The sequence below is a fragment of the Melanostigma gelatinosum genome (assembly GCF_949748355.1).
Source record: "Melanostigma gelatinosum genome assembly, chromosome: 21".
Taxonomy (NCBI): Eukaryota; Metazoa; Chordata; class Actinopteri; order Perciformes; family Zoarcidae; genus Melanostigma; species Melanostigma gelatinosum.
Genome location: NC_136654.1, coordinates 18049075 through 18066654, shown reverse-complemented (window position 1 = coordinate 18066654; position 17580 = coordinate 18049075). Strand labels below are relative to the sequence as shown.

The 17580-nt window shown below is 42.5% G+C and overlaps 1 protein-coding gene across 2 annotated transcripts; it reads left to right on the top strand.

Annotated features, from left to right (window-relative positions):
* Positions 1–300: 300 nt before the first annotated feature.
* Positions 301–5906, top strand: bub3 (BUB3 mitotic checkpoint protein). 2 transcript variants are annotated; one of them, XM_079294018.1, is made up of 8 exons: positions 301–437; positions 1203–1397; positions 1496–1565; positions 1703–1854; positions 2324–2482; positions 2671–2848; positions 3073–3289; positions 5257–5906. In XM_079294018.1, the coding sequence occupies exons 2-8, from the start codon at positions 1203–1205 to the stop codon at positions 5264–5266; spliced, it is 981 nt and encodes a 326-aa protein (XP_079150144.1). In that variant the 5' UTR covers positions 301–437; the 3' UTR covers positions 5267–5906. The 2 variants fall into 2 exon arrangements, with proteins under 2 accessions (XP_079150144.1, XP_079150145.1); XM_079294019.1 differs by lacking the exon at positions 5257–5906 and having other exon boundaries at positions 3073–4652.
* Positions 5907–17580: the final 11674 nt, after the last annotated feature.

Sequence of the window (17580 nt, the reverse complement as noted above, 5' to 3'; positions counted from 1 at the left end):
TTAAATGAAAGACACAATTAGGCCTTCTACTCATACTCAGAAAATGTCATGGAAGAGAGAGAGAGAGAGAGAGAGAGAGAGAGAGAGAGAGAGAGAGAGAGAGAGAGAGAGAGAGAGAGAGAGAGAGAGAGAGAGAGAGAGAGAGAGAGAGAGAGAGAGAGAGAGAGAGAGAAGTCCTGTGTCATGTGATCTACACTGAGACAACGGACATATCGGTATCAACCAATCGTATCGCAGGCGGGAATTTGAACGTTTGTCTTAACCAATCAGCATCCGCTAAAGCTGCGGCGTCGCTTGTCCAGGAGCTAGCTTCATGCTGCCACATTGCTTTGTAGCGTTCATTTCCACGTTGTATATTTTATTGGATATCAAGTCCTGATAATTAGGCTCGTTAAAGAAAAGAACCAGTCGCGTGTGAAGGACACCAAACTTAAACGGTAAGTAAAGTGAAACGGCGTTGTCTTTACAGCTATAAGCTACCGTTAGCAAACACCAGTGTGCAGCAGAATGGGACTCCCGGCTCCGTGTAATTGCTGGATGTAGCTGAACAAGTCGTGTTAAACAAGATCAAATGCGATCGAGAAGTTGCTGGTCCACCAGCTCTCGCAACAGAAACCCATCTTATTGAGCTTGTTATGTTAGCAAGCTAAGTAAGCTACTCGAAGGGGCTACCTAACGTAGCTAAATCCACAACCACTGTCATTTAGCTAGGCTAACAACAAGCTAACTCAAAGCTAACTGTTTATGATCGCAAACCTTTTATGTTTTGGATTCATTTTACATTGTGAATGTGAAAGTAATTGGATGTACACGTACATTTAGCACTCAAAGATCCTGAACTGTATAACTAACGTACGACAGTGGCATCCGCAGTGGTGTAGTTTAATAACAAAACTCTTCTAGTTGTGGATCAAATAACACAACTCGGGGAGTTCAGTGTGGTGTATGTGTAACAATTACTCGTATTCTGAAGCACAATATGGAAATAAATTGGTATTTCATCCACAGAGGTGATGATTGAACTTGAAGCCCCTGTTTGTGGCGTTGTTGAATTTGATAGCAGCATAAAGGGTGTATGTTGTGTCCAACCCTGTATATTGCCTTTTTTGTAATTGAAATGAGTCATTTATGCATCTATTAGGTCACAATTTAGCATAATTCAGTCTCAATTTCAGACTTTGTTATATGTTTCCTCTTTGCAGATGACAGGCTCAAACGAGTACAAGCTAAACCAGGGACCAGAGGACAGCATCTCTGCCGTTAAGTTCAGCCCCAGCGCTGCCCAGTTCCTGCTGGTTTCCTCCTGGGACTGCACTGTCCGCCTCTTTGATGTCGGAGCCAACACCATGCGCATGAAGTACCAGCACTCTGCTCCAGTTTTAGACTGTGCTTTTTATGTAGGTCACAGATTATTTGATTTGTTTAGGTTCCTTATTGTCATGTCAAACCCTCGGTGGCGAGGTACACACGGCTAACATTCCTCTTTAACGTGCAGGACCCAACACATTCTTGGAGTGGAGGCTTGGATGCACAATTAAAAACGCATGATTTGAACACAGACCAAGGTATGCCACAAACCTGTTGAGCACCAATAAAAGGTCTCAGGCCCTATCGCCTAAACCGTTCACAGATCTTCATAAGTGTGCCATTTATTTGCTGTATGTGTTCCTTTATGCTCCTCTCCGATATTATCCTTCAACAGATACAATAGTTGGAGCACATGACGCCCCCATTCGTTGTGTGGAATACTGCCCAGAGGTTAATGTTATGGTAACGGGAAGCTGGGACAGATCAGTTCGGCTGTGGGACCCAAGGACGCCCTGCAATGCTGGCACCTTTACTCAGCCTGAAAAGGTACAGACACGGTATAATAGTATCGTATCGTAAAACAATGTATGCAAGATTTTACGAGTGACTTTCTTGCAGGTTTCTCCAGTTTCTCTATGCATGTTTTTTTAAATTATAGTCGTAATGACATGACATGGCCTTTTAATGCTCCCTGCCTTGTTAATTTCATGTATTTTTCAAAGTAACAAGATGTTTGGGACTGACATAACAAAAAAAAACGACAATTCAAATGTATTTTTCAGGAGCATCTTTCATCGGTGCACAAAGCGGTAGCCCTTGAAGATGCACTGTTTTTGATTAGATTGGATTTTGTCCTGGATGTGTAAGAGAAAGAAGACCTTGTAATTGTGTTTGTTTGCTGTCAAATGATTGTATGTGACATTGTGGAAGACTGCTGTTCATTTGCAAGCGTGAATGAAGACTTTCGGCATTTCTAGTGTTCAGTCTCATCTTGTCTCTCTCGTCTTTGTGAAAGGTGTACACCCTCTCTGTGGCTGGAGACAGGCTGATTGTTGGCACGGCTGGAAGACGAGTACTGGTGTGGGATTTGAGAAACATGGGCTACGTCCAGCAAAGAAGAGAGTCCAGTCTCAAGTATCAGACCCGCTGCATTAGAGCCTTCCCCAACAAACAGGTACGCTCTAACTTAGAATCTACCTTTTTATCAATTAAACATGTGCACCATTCTACTATACAGACACAGACGACAGATCAAACCTGTCAGATCATTTAATCCAAAGAGCATTCTGTCACCGATGCAGATTCCTTTTGTTAATGAATAGACCTCCGATGGTAACTTCATATTTTCTGTCTTGGCTCCAGGGCTACGTCTTGAGTTCAATCGAGGGACGTGTAGCCGTGGAGTACCTGGACCCAAGCCAGGAGTTTCAGAAGAAGAAGTATGCCTTCAAATGCCATAGGCTGAAGGAGGAAGGAATCGAGCACGTTTACCCCGTCAATGCCATCTCATTTCACAGTATTCATAACACCTTTGCAACAGGTACGACTGGCTAGTTATTACATGACAGAATATATTAATGAGTTTCCTATTACGTTTAGTTTGTTTCTGTAATTTGTTCTTATAAGTCTCATAGATTGTGATGTGACCTTTACTTGCACGGCCACGGTTGCACGAGGAGCCCACTGTTCCTACAGATCCATATCTCAGCAGTAACGCAGCCTAAATCTTTTGAAGTTGACCGCGAGTGACTCTCCTTCTTCCAGGTGGCTCGGACGGCTTCGTGAACATCTGGGACCCCTTCAACAAGAAGCGCCTGTGTCAGTTCCACAGGTACCCGACCAGCATCGCCTCGCTGGCCTTCAACAACGACGGCACCATGCTCGCAATCGCCTCCTCCTACATGCACGAGAAGGGTGACATCAACCACCCAGAGGACGCCATCTTCATCCGCCAAGTCACAGACGCTGAGACGAAACCCAAGTGAGTCTTCCTCACCCCTTGTGTATGACGGTTTGCCACTCACTGAATCATGCATGCAGCACGTCCAGCTGCAGCATGTGCTGATCTCTATCTCTGTCCGCCCACTTTTCAATATCCGACAGTTGAAAGATAGACAGATGCGAACTTGAAAATCCTCCCACCAGTTTGTGTGTCTGTGCTGTCGAGAGTATACACTCGGTGACCGTGTAATGCAATTCTCTACAATAGCTCTGTAATATATACCTTTTTTATGAAACAAAATCAATGTTTGACCAGCAACTCTAATGATTATTCCTTTTAAAAATGTTCGTATGCAGTATATGGTTACATATATTGGACTCAAACTGTAACGCAGTGGTTCTCAAACTTTTTCTGTCACGCCCCACTTTGGAGGAGGGAAAATGTTCATGCCCCACCGCCCCAACAAAATGGTCCATGTTGAACTTTTATTGAAATAGCAACATTTTGTGACTCCTCCATCTGTGCTTTTTCAAATAATAGAAAAAAGAAAATTGCAATCACTTTCAAGTAAAACACATTGCTCCATCAGACAAAAATAAATACAATGTGCAATCACTTTGTTGGAACAATGCAAGTAAAAAATAACGAATATTTGGCAAAATATTTGGCTTATTGTGGCTGCAATTCACCGGTTTTGCACTGCATATCTTTTCAAAACAACAATAAAGTGCAAAACAAAATGAGTGCAGATATGTGTCACACATACCAGGAGTGTTTTATTTTATGAGCTTTAAAATCTAGCATTCTAAAAGTAAAATAATAGCTGTTAACTGCACGTGGGACTGTTAGTATACTGGCTGTGGTCATCACAGTGAACAGTGTGATGAGAGGACATGTGAGCCCTTGTTTCTGTAGTTCATCTCCTTGGAGCAGAGGCTGCATTTAGCATACCCTGCCTTATCAATGTATTTAAAACACTGTGACAGCAGGAAGCTGTACTCACGTCTGTTTAGACCTCACCTTTATCCAGCCCAGCTCCACTCACATCTCAGTCCTGCGTCAAGCTGCGCTACACAAACAGCCTCCTCTTCATTAAGCTCTTTGACCTCATCATCTCATCAGTATCTGGTCCTTTGATTCAACTTTGAGTTAAAACAAACAACCTGCAACCAGATGCGCCGGTGTTCGGGTTTAACGTTAATGAGTGACCACGTCAACTGAACCGGAACACGGGGGGCTGCATGTTTCATCACGTTACGTTTTTTCCTCCTAAATCGTGATAATGACGAACGTTAACAGTCCACGAAGTTCCGCATGCAGTGGACGTTAACTTAACCCAGCAAGTCTGAACGGTAATGGAACATAACGTAACTTTAACGGAGGGAAATAAAGACGCTGTAGATTGGCCAAGACTCGACACGTCAAAGATGTTCTATTCCGAAGATCACGACATCACCTTCTCTCCTCGTCTCACTCACCCCCCCCCCCACAAAACAAAACCCTCTACGGATCTACACGATTCACATGGATGATATATTTTGATTCAAAACGGCGAATTTCACCCAAAAGCGACAAGTTTGCAGGTGTGAATAAAGTTCTTGAAATAAACTAATTCTGCATTTCCCTCTGCGCCCCACCTGCAATACCGCCGTGCCGCACTAGAGGGGCGCACCCCACAGTTTGAGAACCGCTGCTGTAACGCATCGTTTGGTTAAATATTTTTTTAGCTCCAAAGGAATTGTGATTGAGTTTTCAAGAATGTTTTGTGAAGACGAAGTATGAATTGTTTTGTATTTTATGTCACACAATAACTCATTTGGATTAAAAAAGCAATAAAGTTATAAAACATGTATTTTTAGCAGATCTTTTTGTGTGCGTGAACCTCGGACACTGCAACTATATTCAATGACATGTCTCATCGTGCTTTGGGTCAGTCAGTGACTGCTCCTGAGTTGAGTTGATTTGAACCCATTTTCTCCTGTGTTTTTTTTTTTTTTGGTTTACAGGTCAACCTAAGTCCACCGTGGACTGGTTCCCTCTGCGCATGAAGCCTTTATCACATTTGGGTTATGTGCTGGCGTCCAGAGAACCATTACCACATTGTTTGCCGTCATGCCATTCCAAAAGCAGTTTTTTCTTGTGAAACCATTTCTTCTCGTTTGTGGCTCTTGTTAAATATTTCATTGTTTCATGTTTTTTCTGTCAACCAACTATGGTTTCTCTTGACTAAAACATTTTTACATACTCCTTTTTGTCATTTTGGAGTCCTCTAAAAGTTGTGTTTACTCTAAACTGAAGCTGTCCTTGGATCAGTCTTGTAACATTTTGACAGTATAATAAAACTTTTTTTTAATCTTTAAAGTTTTGTCACATGAACTACCTGTGAAAGAAATGCCAGGAATGTGTCCGGGCTGAAGAGGCTGCTCTCTTGATGATGTGTTGAGGGAAAGCGATGATCCACTTGTCTTGCCGAGGGCTCCACTTGCCCCCAGACAGTGACCTGTATTGATAGACATCGGAGGTCCGTGGCCTGAACCAGATCCGGCTTTTATTATTGGGGAAAATTGGGAGAAAACGACTAAACTGAACGCCCCGGTTGCATCTGGCAGACTGAGGGCTTCACTGTGCAATGGGATTGTTTTAAACTCATTTAATGATAAATGTTATACAGAGTGTCATGCATAAAACATTCTACAAATTGTGTTATTATAGGAGATAAAGGGTGATCGCGGAGTTTTTCCTCAGCAAGCTTATACCTTTTTAATCCATACCGCTGAGTTTATCTGCTGCTGTGTCGTAAGTTGTTACACTGGTGACAAAGTCGGATGTGACGCAGACCCTTTTATTTTATTTTTTTAATGCAGCAGTCAGCATTATATGAATGGGAACAGTAAACGCAGTGCACTGCAAAAGTCTGGTGTCTTTTTCCCCTCCGTTACGATTTTCAATTGCAACTAATGCAATTTCGGAAGCCCTTCAGCCGACGCAGCAGAGAAGATATAGATGTCAATTATTCTATTTAAGAGCTCCAATTTTTTCTAATGGCTCTATCTGCTTCTGTGGTATCCTGGAAATGATTAGTCTGGATTGGTTAAATGATGTAACTAATTCCCATGATTGCCGATAATGAGTCCGTCTTTGACGTTGGATTATGACTGCAGCTTAATATGAAATGGCATTCATTTTGGGACATAATTACAACCCGTGAAGCAGGCGGAGAACGGCCGCCGGGGTTTGTTGTTGAGGATCCAGCGAATTACCTTGTTTCCTGTCATCTTTGGCTTCCGCTAAATTGGAAAATTGAGTTCTTTGAGGATACATTAAAACTGTTACGGGTTTCTTGTCTATTGTTTCGCTTTTTTATTGGGGGGAAAAAATAATTTCGCTGCCAATTTGTCAGGTGCATTGAAGCACTGTTTTTCAACCTTAACACAGTTAGCAAAGAGTAACAAGGAATTCCATTTTGATCAGTGCCGTACATGATTTATTAAGGCCTGTAACTTAACAAATTGCAGCAGATACATCTCACATTATCAGCATCTTCCTCCAAGCCCGTCTCCACAGATCTCTCCCGGGTTTCTCCTTTTTTTTTTGTTCCTTAAGCAAAGCCCCAGTTAACCACAGATGTGGTTGTGTGGCCAGGCTCTGGTTTCAAACCGCTGAAGTGTTGCAGACAGTTTGGCTCTACATGAAACCGTTACATGACAATTAAAATGGGTGATCGTGCTCCAACAGCCTGTCATGTGCATTTAACCCAACCACAAAAGGCTCTTATGTTCACTCAAGAGGGCACAGATGACCTTCAACCAGACACCTTATCTCTGTCAGGACCGGTTTCTAATATTATATCAAGCTAATGATACCGTTCTCCATGTGTAGGAAATCACATGATGCATCAGGAAAATGTTGACAGCATTCTGTATTATGGTTTGCCTTCCTCCTTAGTAATAAACATCAAACTATTTTAGTATTTTTTTCATAAGCATACAGCACCATTCATTCATTGTATAACACTGACTGTATACACACACAAATGAGTTGTTTTATTGAGTTGGCTCTACATGAGTTTTTTCCTTGGCAACTGTCATGGGTTTCCCCTAATTATGTACTGATTTTTAGGCATTCGATCATCTCAAATGGGAAAATATCTTGCTTTGTCTCTTTAGCTATAGCTGTTGAATTCAACAGGAAGCCCCCCCATCAGTGGACAGTTCAGTTCTTATTGCGTTTTTCTTTTAAAGCGCTTTCTTGCTGAGAGTTAGAAAATAACATTAATACCACTCTCATGTCTGTCTGGTAAATATGAAGCTACAGTCAGCTGCCGGTTAGCTTAGCATAAGGGGGAAACCTGTAAAATGGGGTTTGCACACAAACATCAAGCTGGGCCAAAATGAAGACCCTGTTCTTGTCCTGCGTGTATTTTGGCGTCCTGTTTCCAGTACATCCCAGCTGAGGGAACAAAACCTGAGCTTTTCACTTGTGGCCTGCCACAGCACCTCACCCGGAGCTCCCCCCGCCGCCTCGAGGAGGCTTTTAAAGAGCTTTGGTGGGCAAGACAACATCTCCTCGAGAGCATTGTAGTTACATTAGAGCCTAATTAGATGCTAAAGCTCAAGGCCATGTAAACCACTGCTAGGTTTCACACTCGTAGCCATCCATCTCTTTACAGGCCGGGCCGGGCAGGCAGCATGGGGATGACTGGTGAAGGGGACTCTCACCTGGGAGCTGGGCTATAGTAAATCACAAATCTCTGGGCGTGACAGGAGGGTCACAGATTTTGGACTTGAGGTTCCTTTTTGGCTCCGAGGCTTTGTGCTGCACATTAATCATTTGGTTAATAAATGGTTGGCATTGGTGTTTTAGAACCAGGCCTGTAAGACCATGACACCAGATTTAGAGAACCATAAAATATCTAAGGAGACTGACTCTTATTGTTTCCGTACGCTCAACCTTAAGTCACACATAGATCTCTAAAGTATTCATCCAGACATCACAGTACACATTCACTTCAAACGGTGTCGTGGAAATTGATGGTTTAGTGGGGGAAAAAAGTGCAGCATTGAAATCAGCTTTCATGCCACCTGTCAAACTGATGAATGTATCAAGAAGGCGGGGGGGGCAGTCAGTGCATCGGGGTCAGGTTTGAAAATGTATGGCCAGGGGGCACCAGAGCTGCAGAGATTAAAGGTGAAAATACTCAGAAAGGGGAACTCTTGTTTGTGACTTTTGCTCGCCCAGAACAGGAAACAGCTAAGCCCCAAACAAGTGAGATATTTCAGGTACACTGATTGATTTAATCATGTTTTGTTCTGATGAAGTGTTTAAGGTGTTGCCTTCGAAACAGATGCCTGATGATGGTTCCTACCGAGGGAGGACACCGTTCCCAATTATAGGGCGTTAACCATGACTTGTTAATGTCCTCCGGGGGTGAGAGGATCCACATCCAACAGAAAACCACCTGTCAGGCTCTGTGAGGACTGATGGCACGCTGATGGATCGCACAACATATTCCGCTTGAAAACATAGAACTTGCTGCATTGTAATAGATGATTAGCGGTCAGCCTTGGAGTGACATTTTTCTTTATGCTGTCAAGAAAAAAATACGGTGAGGGCAGATCAGATCCCATGGGGGGGCTTTGCAAAACTTGTTATCCCCACTTAAACTAAAATCAGTTTGCAGGCCTTTTCAGGTCAGCCTTTTTTGTACGCTCTCCATGTCTATGAAACCCTCTGTGCTGTTTAATGGGTTCATGGCCACAGGGCAAAGGTTACAGTTTGTCCTTCCTGCAATTAGCATTCACGGTTAGCTTAGCAGAACTAATGCACCACATCTTTGAGGCTCAGGTTCCCTGTGAGCCTCTGAGTGGCCGCAGGCGATATTCAGCTGACTCCTTGTATCCATTTCAACATGCTTTACGAGAAGTGATTGGCAAAATCCCCTGAAGAATACCATTTCAAGCTATCATCAGCCAATTAAGGGTCTGTGTCATTTTGTTGCTCTTCGGGGAAAAAACAGAGGAGATGGATAAACCTGTGCATACCGTGTGCTGAAGTAGACTACAGTACAGCTCCGAGTCATATTACAAGCATACAGCACAAGGGTCTGACCTCCTACGGCCCTCCTTTTCACATCACAGATCAATACGTGACACTGCCGTTCTGTTGTCGATCCATGTGTTTTTTCTTGTATTTTTCTCTGTCACAACATAACACATGCACAGCACATTTTTATTTTCTTTATATTGCAACATTTTCTCTCCATCTCTGAAACGCTTCGACGGTATTGTCAGACTCTCTTTCCGATGAGTCGGTCTGCCTTTTGTTGGGGGGCTGCGTTGCAGTGTAGGCAGTTGCTATGTGCTGGAAAAGCCACTTTTCCTGTCTTTGAATCAGGCTTTCAAGATCTGAAGGGATGTGCACACTCATCTGCATTCGTAGGAAAGGACGGCCCTCTCTGAAATGACCTGCGACTTCCAAAGTCTCCCGTCAGCTAGATCTTCTAGAGCCTGACAACAGGACCTCTCAGACCACTTTAATTACAATATCCTGAAAGGCTGAAAACAACTATGCCAAACATAAAATGCCGACCCCCAGGTTTAATTACTATATTTGTAAAACATATCTACATTTTCTTTGCAAAGACCCATGATGAAAGCAGTAAAATTACATTCAAACATAAGTCAACATCAGGTTGAAATCACACAATTCGCAGGTTATATCCTTCTCCAACATCCCAGAAATAGAGTTTAATGAGAATATTGAAAGGGAGAGTTCCATATTGCTATCAGTTCATGTCTATACTTAGCCTATTATGGATGTGGAAATGTTTGTTTAAACTCAAACCTGTGGTTAAAGCAGGGAAAAATCTACGTTATTGAAATATAACATACATTTGTCGTTTCCGAAGTGCATTCTGTCTGAGTGATCAGTGACTGCAGTGTATTACAGAGTCCAATCAATGACACACAAAAAGAGGTGCTTTCACAAACAGCTTTTGATGATTGAACATAATTAACTTTTCTGAATTCAGTGAAGTGAAACGCTGTGCTGCCCCATCGACTCAAATGCAGATTAAGCAAACTAATGTGAAAACAGTGATCGATGCATTCATCGAGTGATGTTTCTGTGCGTATGATGGCGATGCAACGCGGAGTCTGGCTCTAATTCATCATCGTCCACACATTATATTGTTATTGATGGCCCTGGCCTTGGGCTAGTCCATTTGTTTTTTCAGATTTGTGACAGGCGGCAGAATGCTGGATGGAGGTTTTATTCTGCAGCGCTGCCAGCAGCGTTGCACACAGCTCTCTTATTTATCTATTGATCATCATACCTCCCAATAATCTGGCGCCTGACACATTTGACGACATTATGTGGAACAGGTCAGAGGACAGCGCTAATGAAACTGAATGATGGATGTTGTTATCCGCCACATTAACCTTGCTGATAGTTGTCACAGACGGCACGTTTACGCACACTGTCACCGCGCAGAGTCGGTTGGGATTGGCATCAAAAAAAGAGCATTCATTGAGGTGGTCCAGAGGCATGTGTGTGGAAAAAAAAAGAAAAATAACATTTTACAATTAAATATAACATCAGTGTTGCAGCCATGTCGCTGAAAAACATTCACTTTTTAATCAAATTTCAACTGGCTTTAACCTAAACGTCCACCTGAAAATCACCACAACCATGCTTACCGGGAGAGTGCTTCTAAAGTTTGAATGTAAGTCTGGGACAAGGGAAAAACAGATTGTTTGGGGGGGGGGGGGGGGGGGGGGGGGATGAAAAGAGTAAGAGCTCCTTTGAAATACATTTTAACATGTCTTACTACAGAACCTAAGGTAATTTTAGCTCGACTGCAAATAGTCATCAACACAGATTTCATGTCAGCACAATGACAAATTAAACCACACACGAACATCATCTCTGCAATTCATCCAAACAAGATAAAGGAGAGCAGACATTTTCCACGTCTGAATTTTTTGGTTAAAAAGTCTTATAAAGCAGGTAGAAAATTGCATTGTAACAAAAAAAAAAAAATCACATTCTGTGCGAGCACTGTGAGTGAAGTCATAAGAGAGGTCTGTAACACCAGGCGTGAAGTGAGCTGTATGACTGCGAAAGCGCCGCTCTGCTCCTCTCCACTCCATCCATCCCCGCCTGGCTAATGCATCCCTCTCAATAGCCGGGGACAAGGGGAGAAAAAAGACTGCCTGTGTGAAGCACACAAAGCTCCACCGCCACCACGCTTCCCCACAGTAATTGGCAAGGAAGCATCATTTCATTCACTCCTGTATGTCTTTTGTTGTCCTGTAGGTTTTTTTACAAGTGTGGTGCTTTTGAGGGTTCTTTAAAGACCGGCTAATTTCTGCAGCCCCTGCCTGTTGCTACCTATGTGTCCATTCATTTGTTCTTTTGTGAATGCACAATTGAAATGATTTTTTGTTTTTTTTCGTTGGACACTGAAGTGTATTAATAACTCTACATTTAATATAGTCTTGATGATACTTCTGAGTACCCTACTTAATTCCGTGCATCTGCAAGAGAAAAACATTTAATCTCTTCTGAATCCGACTGCTTTCACACTCGCACAGCTTCGTTGCTGTTCAGTAAAGTAGCGGTCACAGAAGAGGTGGGCATTGTCTCCTTTCATCACCACATTGTAGTAGTTTGTATAAAAGCCTGCAAAATGTAGCTGGTAGTTATGTTTTCACCACAATTACACTTTATCCTGTCATAAAGTGCATTCAAAAAAATGTCCCCTGTGCTACATGGCAGCATTTCTTTTCTTTATAAGCACTTTTAACCCTCTGATTCATCGGCTTCATATGAATGCGTGGTGCTAAGAAAGGTCTATCTGCTTATTGGCTTTTTCAGGTGCAATTCAGTCATGTACTTTTGTCACGGATCCTGTATTTGTGTAACATGTTCACATGCAGTTTATACAGCTGTAACAATGTTGAACACTAGTGGTTCCCAACCTGTTTTGCGTTTGACCTGTTAATGTAAAGCCATGTAAACCCCTTATCACAGGCTGCATGAATTGTGAGCATGGAATGGTTATTTTCCCTTCTCAGTCTGTTTCATTATGAACACTTTTAGAAGACTGATGGGCTAAAATGTAAGTATTTTACCCCCAAAAAACAATAAATATATAATTGTAAGCAGCAGTGTCCTGACCCAAGACACAGCAAGGTATTGAATTAACCAGTAACCTGTGACATTGTTTCTGGAGAGATCGTAAGCTTTTAGCAGCATAGCTGTCCACCATTTTGGTCCAGTTGGAAACATCTTGTATTGCAAGCAATTTGGTACAGACATTTACGGCGCACAGATGATGAAGCCTATCCGAATGCTTTATGACGGTCCCCTGACTTTTCCTTTAGCTCACCATTCTTTTTTTTTTTGGGTGAGATGTCTTGACAACTATTGGATGAATTGCCATGCTACATTCATGGGGACATCCAGGTATCCTTCAGGACTCAGGATGAATTGTGAATTTGTCCGTTTGGTTTCTGGTCAGTTACCTGCAGCAATGATATTCCCATCAGCCTCAGCTGTAATTTAGAAATAGTCAGCTATTTCCACCATGCTTTAATGCTACACTGGTTACAGAAAATGAGCCAAACCGCAGGCTTGTGGCACCCCTGGCGGTCTCTCTGTGACCACACCTAACACTGGGGCACTGACGTGTCACCACAACACCACAACATCTGATGATGTGATGTTTTGTACTTGACCACGTAAAGTAGTTTGTCTGGTCCACTCCTATTTCTATGCTAAAACCAAAGCTATCTGTATGGCTAGATACCAGGGCTCAGTGAGAAAATGTGCTTATTTTTTAAAATGTGGATGACCTGACCCTTTAAACTACACTAATGGTGTCAACGTTCCAATAAGGAGAAATACTTTTGTACTTCTCTTGAAACTTGAAGTTCTGGCAGCTGCTGTGACAACATGAAGATAAGAGACGCAAAGTGATTGTTAACTGCTGAATATCAATGCACTTACAGTTCCAATGCATTTTACTGTTCACATTGTTTTTATGTAAGGTAACAATCAGAGCCAAGAGTCATTCCTAACCGTTCCCCCACTTACAGTAAACACAGCTTTTCCTGCGGGGTTAGACTCTCAGTGCAACACAATCTCATCTCGAGGGCCCTTTACAGATGAAACCGGCTTGCGTCTCGGAAAATGTTCGTCAAAAAGAGTGTATTGACCTCCGTCTGATCAGAACCTTTGAGCTATAGTCAAGCTGAAGAAGCTAAATTGCACAAGATGGGGGGCTCACATAATGCGATCAAGCTGTCTTTACTGCATCTGCGTTCAAGCAGGTGAAAGGAAGTGTTTCAAACCATTTTTGAGAGGGGGGGGGGGGGGGGAAACCAGTTATGTCCTCGAGTACTGACCCGTATGAATGCAGCACTGTGGTGCAGGATTTCCAACCAAATGGCCGTGGTTGACTGTGGCTCGTTCCTTCGCATGTCATTCGAGAGGGATCTGTCCTTTATGTCCAGGCTGCTCTACAGTTGCATGCCCTGTACAAAGGAAAGGTCAAACCAGTCACCTGACCTGACAACCCTGTGGACCGTGCCAAACGGCGAGAGGTCAAAGTTGGACACCTGGTCTTATTGCAGGGTCAAGACTTTTACTTCATCACTTCCTGGATGTGCCAGCTCTCAAAGTCTTTCTCTACGTCAAAACATGCAACTTACAGATGGCAAGAACAGCAGTAGAATACATGACGCACACGTTTACTGCAAAGGAAAACATATTTACAAGTAATTCTATTGTGCTATAGATTCACATGAACTCGATATCTGGGAGGATTTCTGTTTGAACAGAACCCTCATTGATTCAGTTTCCTGAGGAATTGCAGCCTGGGATGACTTTACCTTGTTACCTTGTCGCACTATGTTCTGGTCTGATCTCCATGTCCATTTCCGCTCTGCTTCCCCTCCCTCTCGCCACCACGCTGCCCAACAGAGTTCGCTTTGTCCCCGTGGCCAGTCATCCATTCCTAATGTCCAGACTTTTACCGCACGGGAGACGTGCTGCGTGCTTCCAAAGAGCAAAGGCAGCCGTTGATGGATGCCCTCCATCTCCCAAATGACGCTTTGAAGAAACCTCCTGGCCCAGCAGTGACAAGTGACTTTGAATTAAGAAGGATTAACTCATAAAATATTTTTTTATTATGACACCAGATAGTACAAATACATGTAAACATAAAAACACTCTGTTCAAAGCATGACAACCATGCTTTAATCACAAAACTCAAGAGTATTGTCAACAATCAAGCAGGCGTGACACTGAAAGTGCTCGAAGTTAAGAAACAAATCACAAAACATTCATATTAACCTGCATGCACCCACCACTCAGAATCATATATCGCAATGTCTCACAACCCTTCTCATCCCAGATCGTCTAATATTTTCAATATTGTTTGTCAAGTGTAGCGGCGAAAACAGTTCCTGAGGACCATCATTAGAGCTTAAATTTGAATATGCAAAAGCAATAAATTCATCAGAACACTTTTACATTCAAGCTATGTGGACCAATATCTGAAAACAACCAGAGTCTCAAAAAATGTGCACTTACAAATGCATAGAGAACGGTACTGTTTGTGCAATCTGTCCCTCAGGTGAAACAGGAAACAGACGTTTGAAACGAAAAAGTGAGGAGCTTGAGTACAGTGTAATGATGTTTCCGGTATAGAGAGATGCCGTGCAACGAGATACCATCAACAACAGAGAGCTCCTTCTACTGCATTAGCTAAAGGCACTGATATCTCGAAGTAAATAACTTCATTTTGGCCGCTACCAGGCAGAGGAAACACAATTGCTAGCTGTTAGCGCAGCTGTGTAAGCCTGGTAACTGATGGAAAGAGACTCCGACAGTTATGAATGGCGCGGGTGGCTACGCTTGTGCGCTCTTGAATATGTTATCATCTCCTCTGTGCGCGGTGGAGCATATTAATAAAGCACCTCACAGTTACACTTTCTAAACAGGCCGTAAATCACTGCCGTTCAACCCACAGAGGCAGCCATCGTGTACAGAGGCCACCAGCTTTTAACCGCCACAATTAACACATTAAACACTTCAATCCGGAACTGATGTGACACAATCAGCGAGCGTAATGATTAATTAATGGCTCGTGTAAAGTGTGGGCCAGCCCTAGAAATTCAAAACAAGAGACAACTTAATCAGTGTAATTGTCCGAAACCATTTTCATTAACATAATATTGCCACTGAGGATCGCAGAATCAGGGAAATTGGCATTTTTCCTCTCTTTTTAAATTTTTTTCAATAAATGCTTAAAGACATTCAGAACTTGTGTTTTTTAGTACAATATGACAAATTGCAAACACTGCATAGTAAAAGGCACTCATTAAAAACGTGAGTAGGTTTGAGCTAAATTAGGAGCTTTTCTTCTTGTAATTAAGAATGCTTCGTCTCCCCGCAGAGACACGTAGCGACGGCGTCCCTCTTTATCGACTGTCACACACTTGTCAGTTGCTGAGTAAGATGCTGTGAATGGTGTTTGCTGGGATTTTGGCATCGGCTTCCTCCCCGCTGATCCTGAAGATCACAGCAGTGTTGGAGGGGATGGTGGCGGAGGCGTTCAGGGATTTTCCCAGCCAGCCCTGAGCTCCGCGCTTGTACATCTTAACCGTTACCTGCAGAGTAGCACAGAGAGAAGTCAGCAGGTTATACAGATAATTAAGATGATAAAGTGAAGTGTTGTACAGAAGCGGCTGAAAAACAGGGCGCTGTTCTCGGATATTCAGGGCTTTTGCCGGGGTCAAGACCCTGACGGAGACCTCCTGACCTCTGCCTGGAGCAAGTAGACGTTCATGACTTTCACATTTGAACTCTACTTGGACAAGCTGTTGCTTTGTCTGTGGGCTTGTAGACTCAAGTTCGGTACAAACATATTGATTGTGGCTTGTTCGGACAGGGACAGGGTTTAATAATGGGTCAAATAAAAACGCCTGTCAAACTTGAGGTCCATTTCTACCTGGAAAGTATTGATTTGATGATTTGCAGGTAAAAGATGGCGAGGCATCCACGACATCACAGGACTAACTGGTAATTACCGTTGATTCAGCAGCATTTAAATTACTAAATTACAGTGGCAGGCAACCTTTTATTGAAATGAAGTAGAAATATTTTTTATTTTAAAATGTTTAACAACATTCAGTCTGGTTCTGCCTATTGTGAGCTTATTTTCTTTGAAAATGATTCAAATGATAAGCAAAACAATTGCTGATTACTGATAATAAATTAATCAATGATTTTTTTCTGACATATCATGCTTATTTATTTGGGGCTCAATTCCAATTTTATACATTTACCAAATGTATTACAGGGTAAAATAAATAACTTATCCTTGTATTAGAAGATAATAATTGCACAAAGATCCTCCTTAGGAACCAATTACTCTTCAAAAAAATAAAATACGTAATATTTTCCACAACCTTGCTAAATTTCTGTGCGCTGATCCGAACGGCTTTCTGAAACAGAATAAATATTAAATTAACCTTGTTCTCACTGTGAGCTGTTTTTAATTCCCCTCCACATCTTGAATGGAGTCACAACTCTCTTGATTTTATGTAGGTTGTAGGCCATCATACGCTTTAACATTACATCAATACTGCCTGCTATGTTTGAGCCTGACAATAGAAGCCGTAACTAGATTTAGACATGCAGGTAATTGAACCACATCCATTTCAAAACGAATGCCTCTCTTGTTTGGCTGCATTTACAGGGGATAACAGAATATTACTGTGCCTTTTCACAGTTCCATTTTCTTTCACTTTAGCATTAGGCAATTTTTCAATTATTATTTTTTTTCCCATGTTCTTTCATCCCCGGCTCTCCATAATGTCTGGGCCTTTTAGTTAATGGTAGCGACAGTCAGAGCCCAGTATACCGGCCCTTGTCCATTTTGCAGGTCATTGTGGAAGCCCAATAGGCCTTTTATTACGCCGACATCAAAAGGCAGATAAGCATTAGAGGTGGGGAGAATACCCTGCACTAGATGTGTTCCCTCTTTCCTTTGTCTGCTATTGAAAGTGATCATTTTAATAGTGAAGAGGTTGGTGAGCTTTGGGGCTGATGGGAAGTGCGACACCCCTGACGGCCTACGAATATGAGCAAGTCGATAACACAACACGAGCACACAGCACACCCTCAACACCTGCACACTCTTGCTGCTAACCTAATTATCTGCAACAAAGGCCACTGCCATTACAGACACACATCTTTCCACCATTTACTTACTTATTACTGCGCATTAAAACAGGGAGAAAGCGAGAAAAAAAACAACC

What these genes read in the sequence shown, in the direction of transcription:
- bub3 (XM_079294018.1), top strand. Translation starts at nt 1,203, where the DNA reads ATGACAGGCTCAAACGAGTACAAGCTAAACCAGGGACCAGAGGACAGC. An exon ending in TGATTTGAACACAGACCAAG is followed by an intron (nt 1,566 to 1,702) that starts GTATGCCACAAA and finishes ATCCTTCAACAG; the next exon opens with ATACAATAGTTGGAGCACAT. An exon ending in CCTTTACTCAGCCTGAAAAG is followed by an intron (nt 1,855 to 2,323) that starts GTACAGACACGG and finishes TCTTTGTGAAAG; the next exon opens with GTGTACACCCTCTCTGTGGC.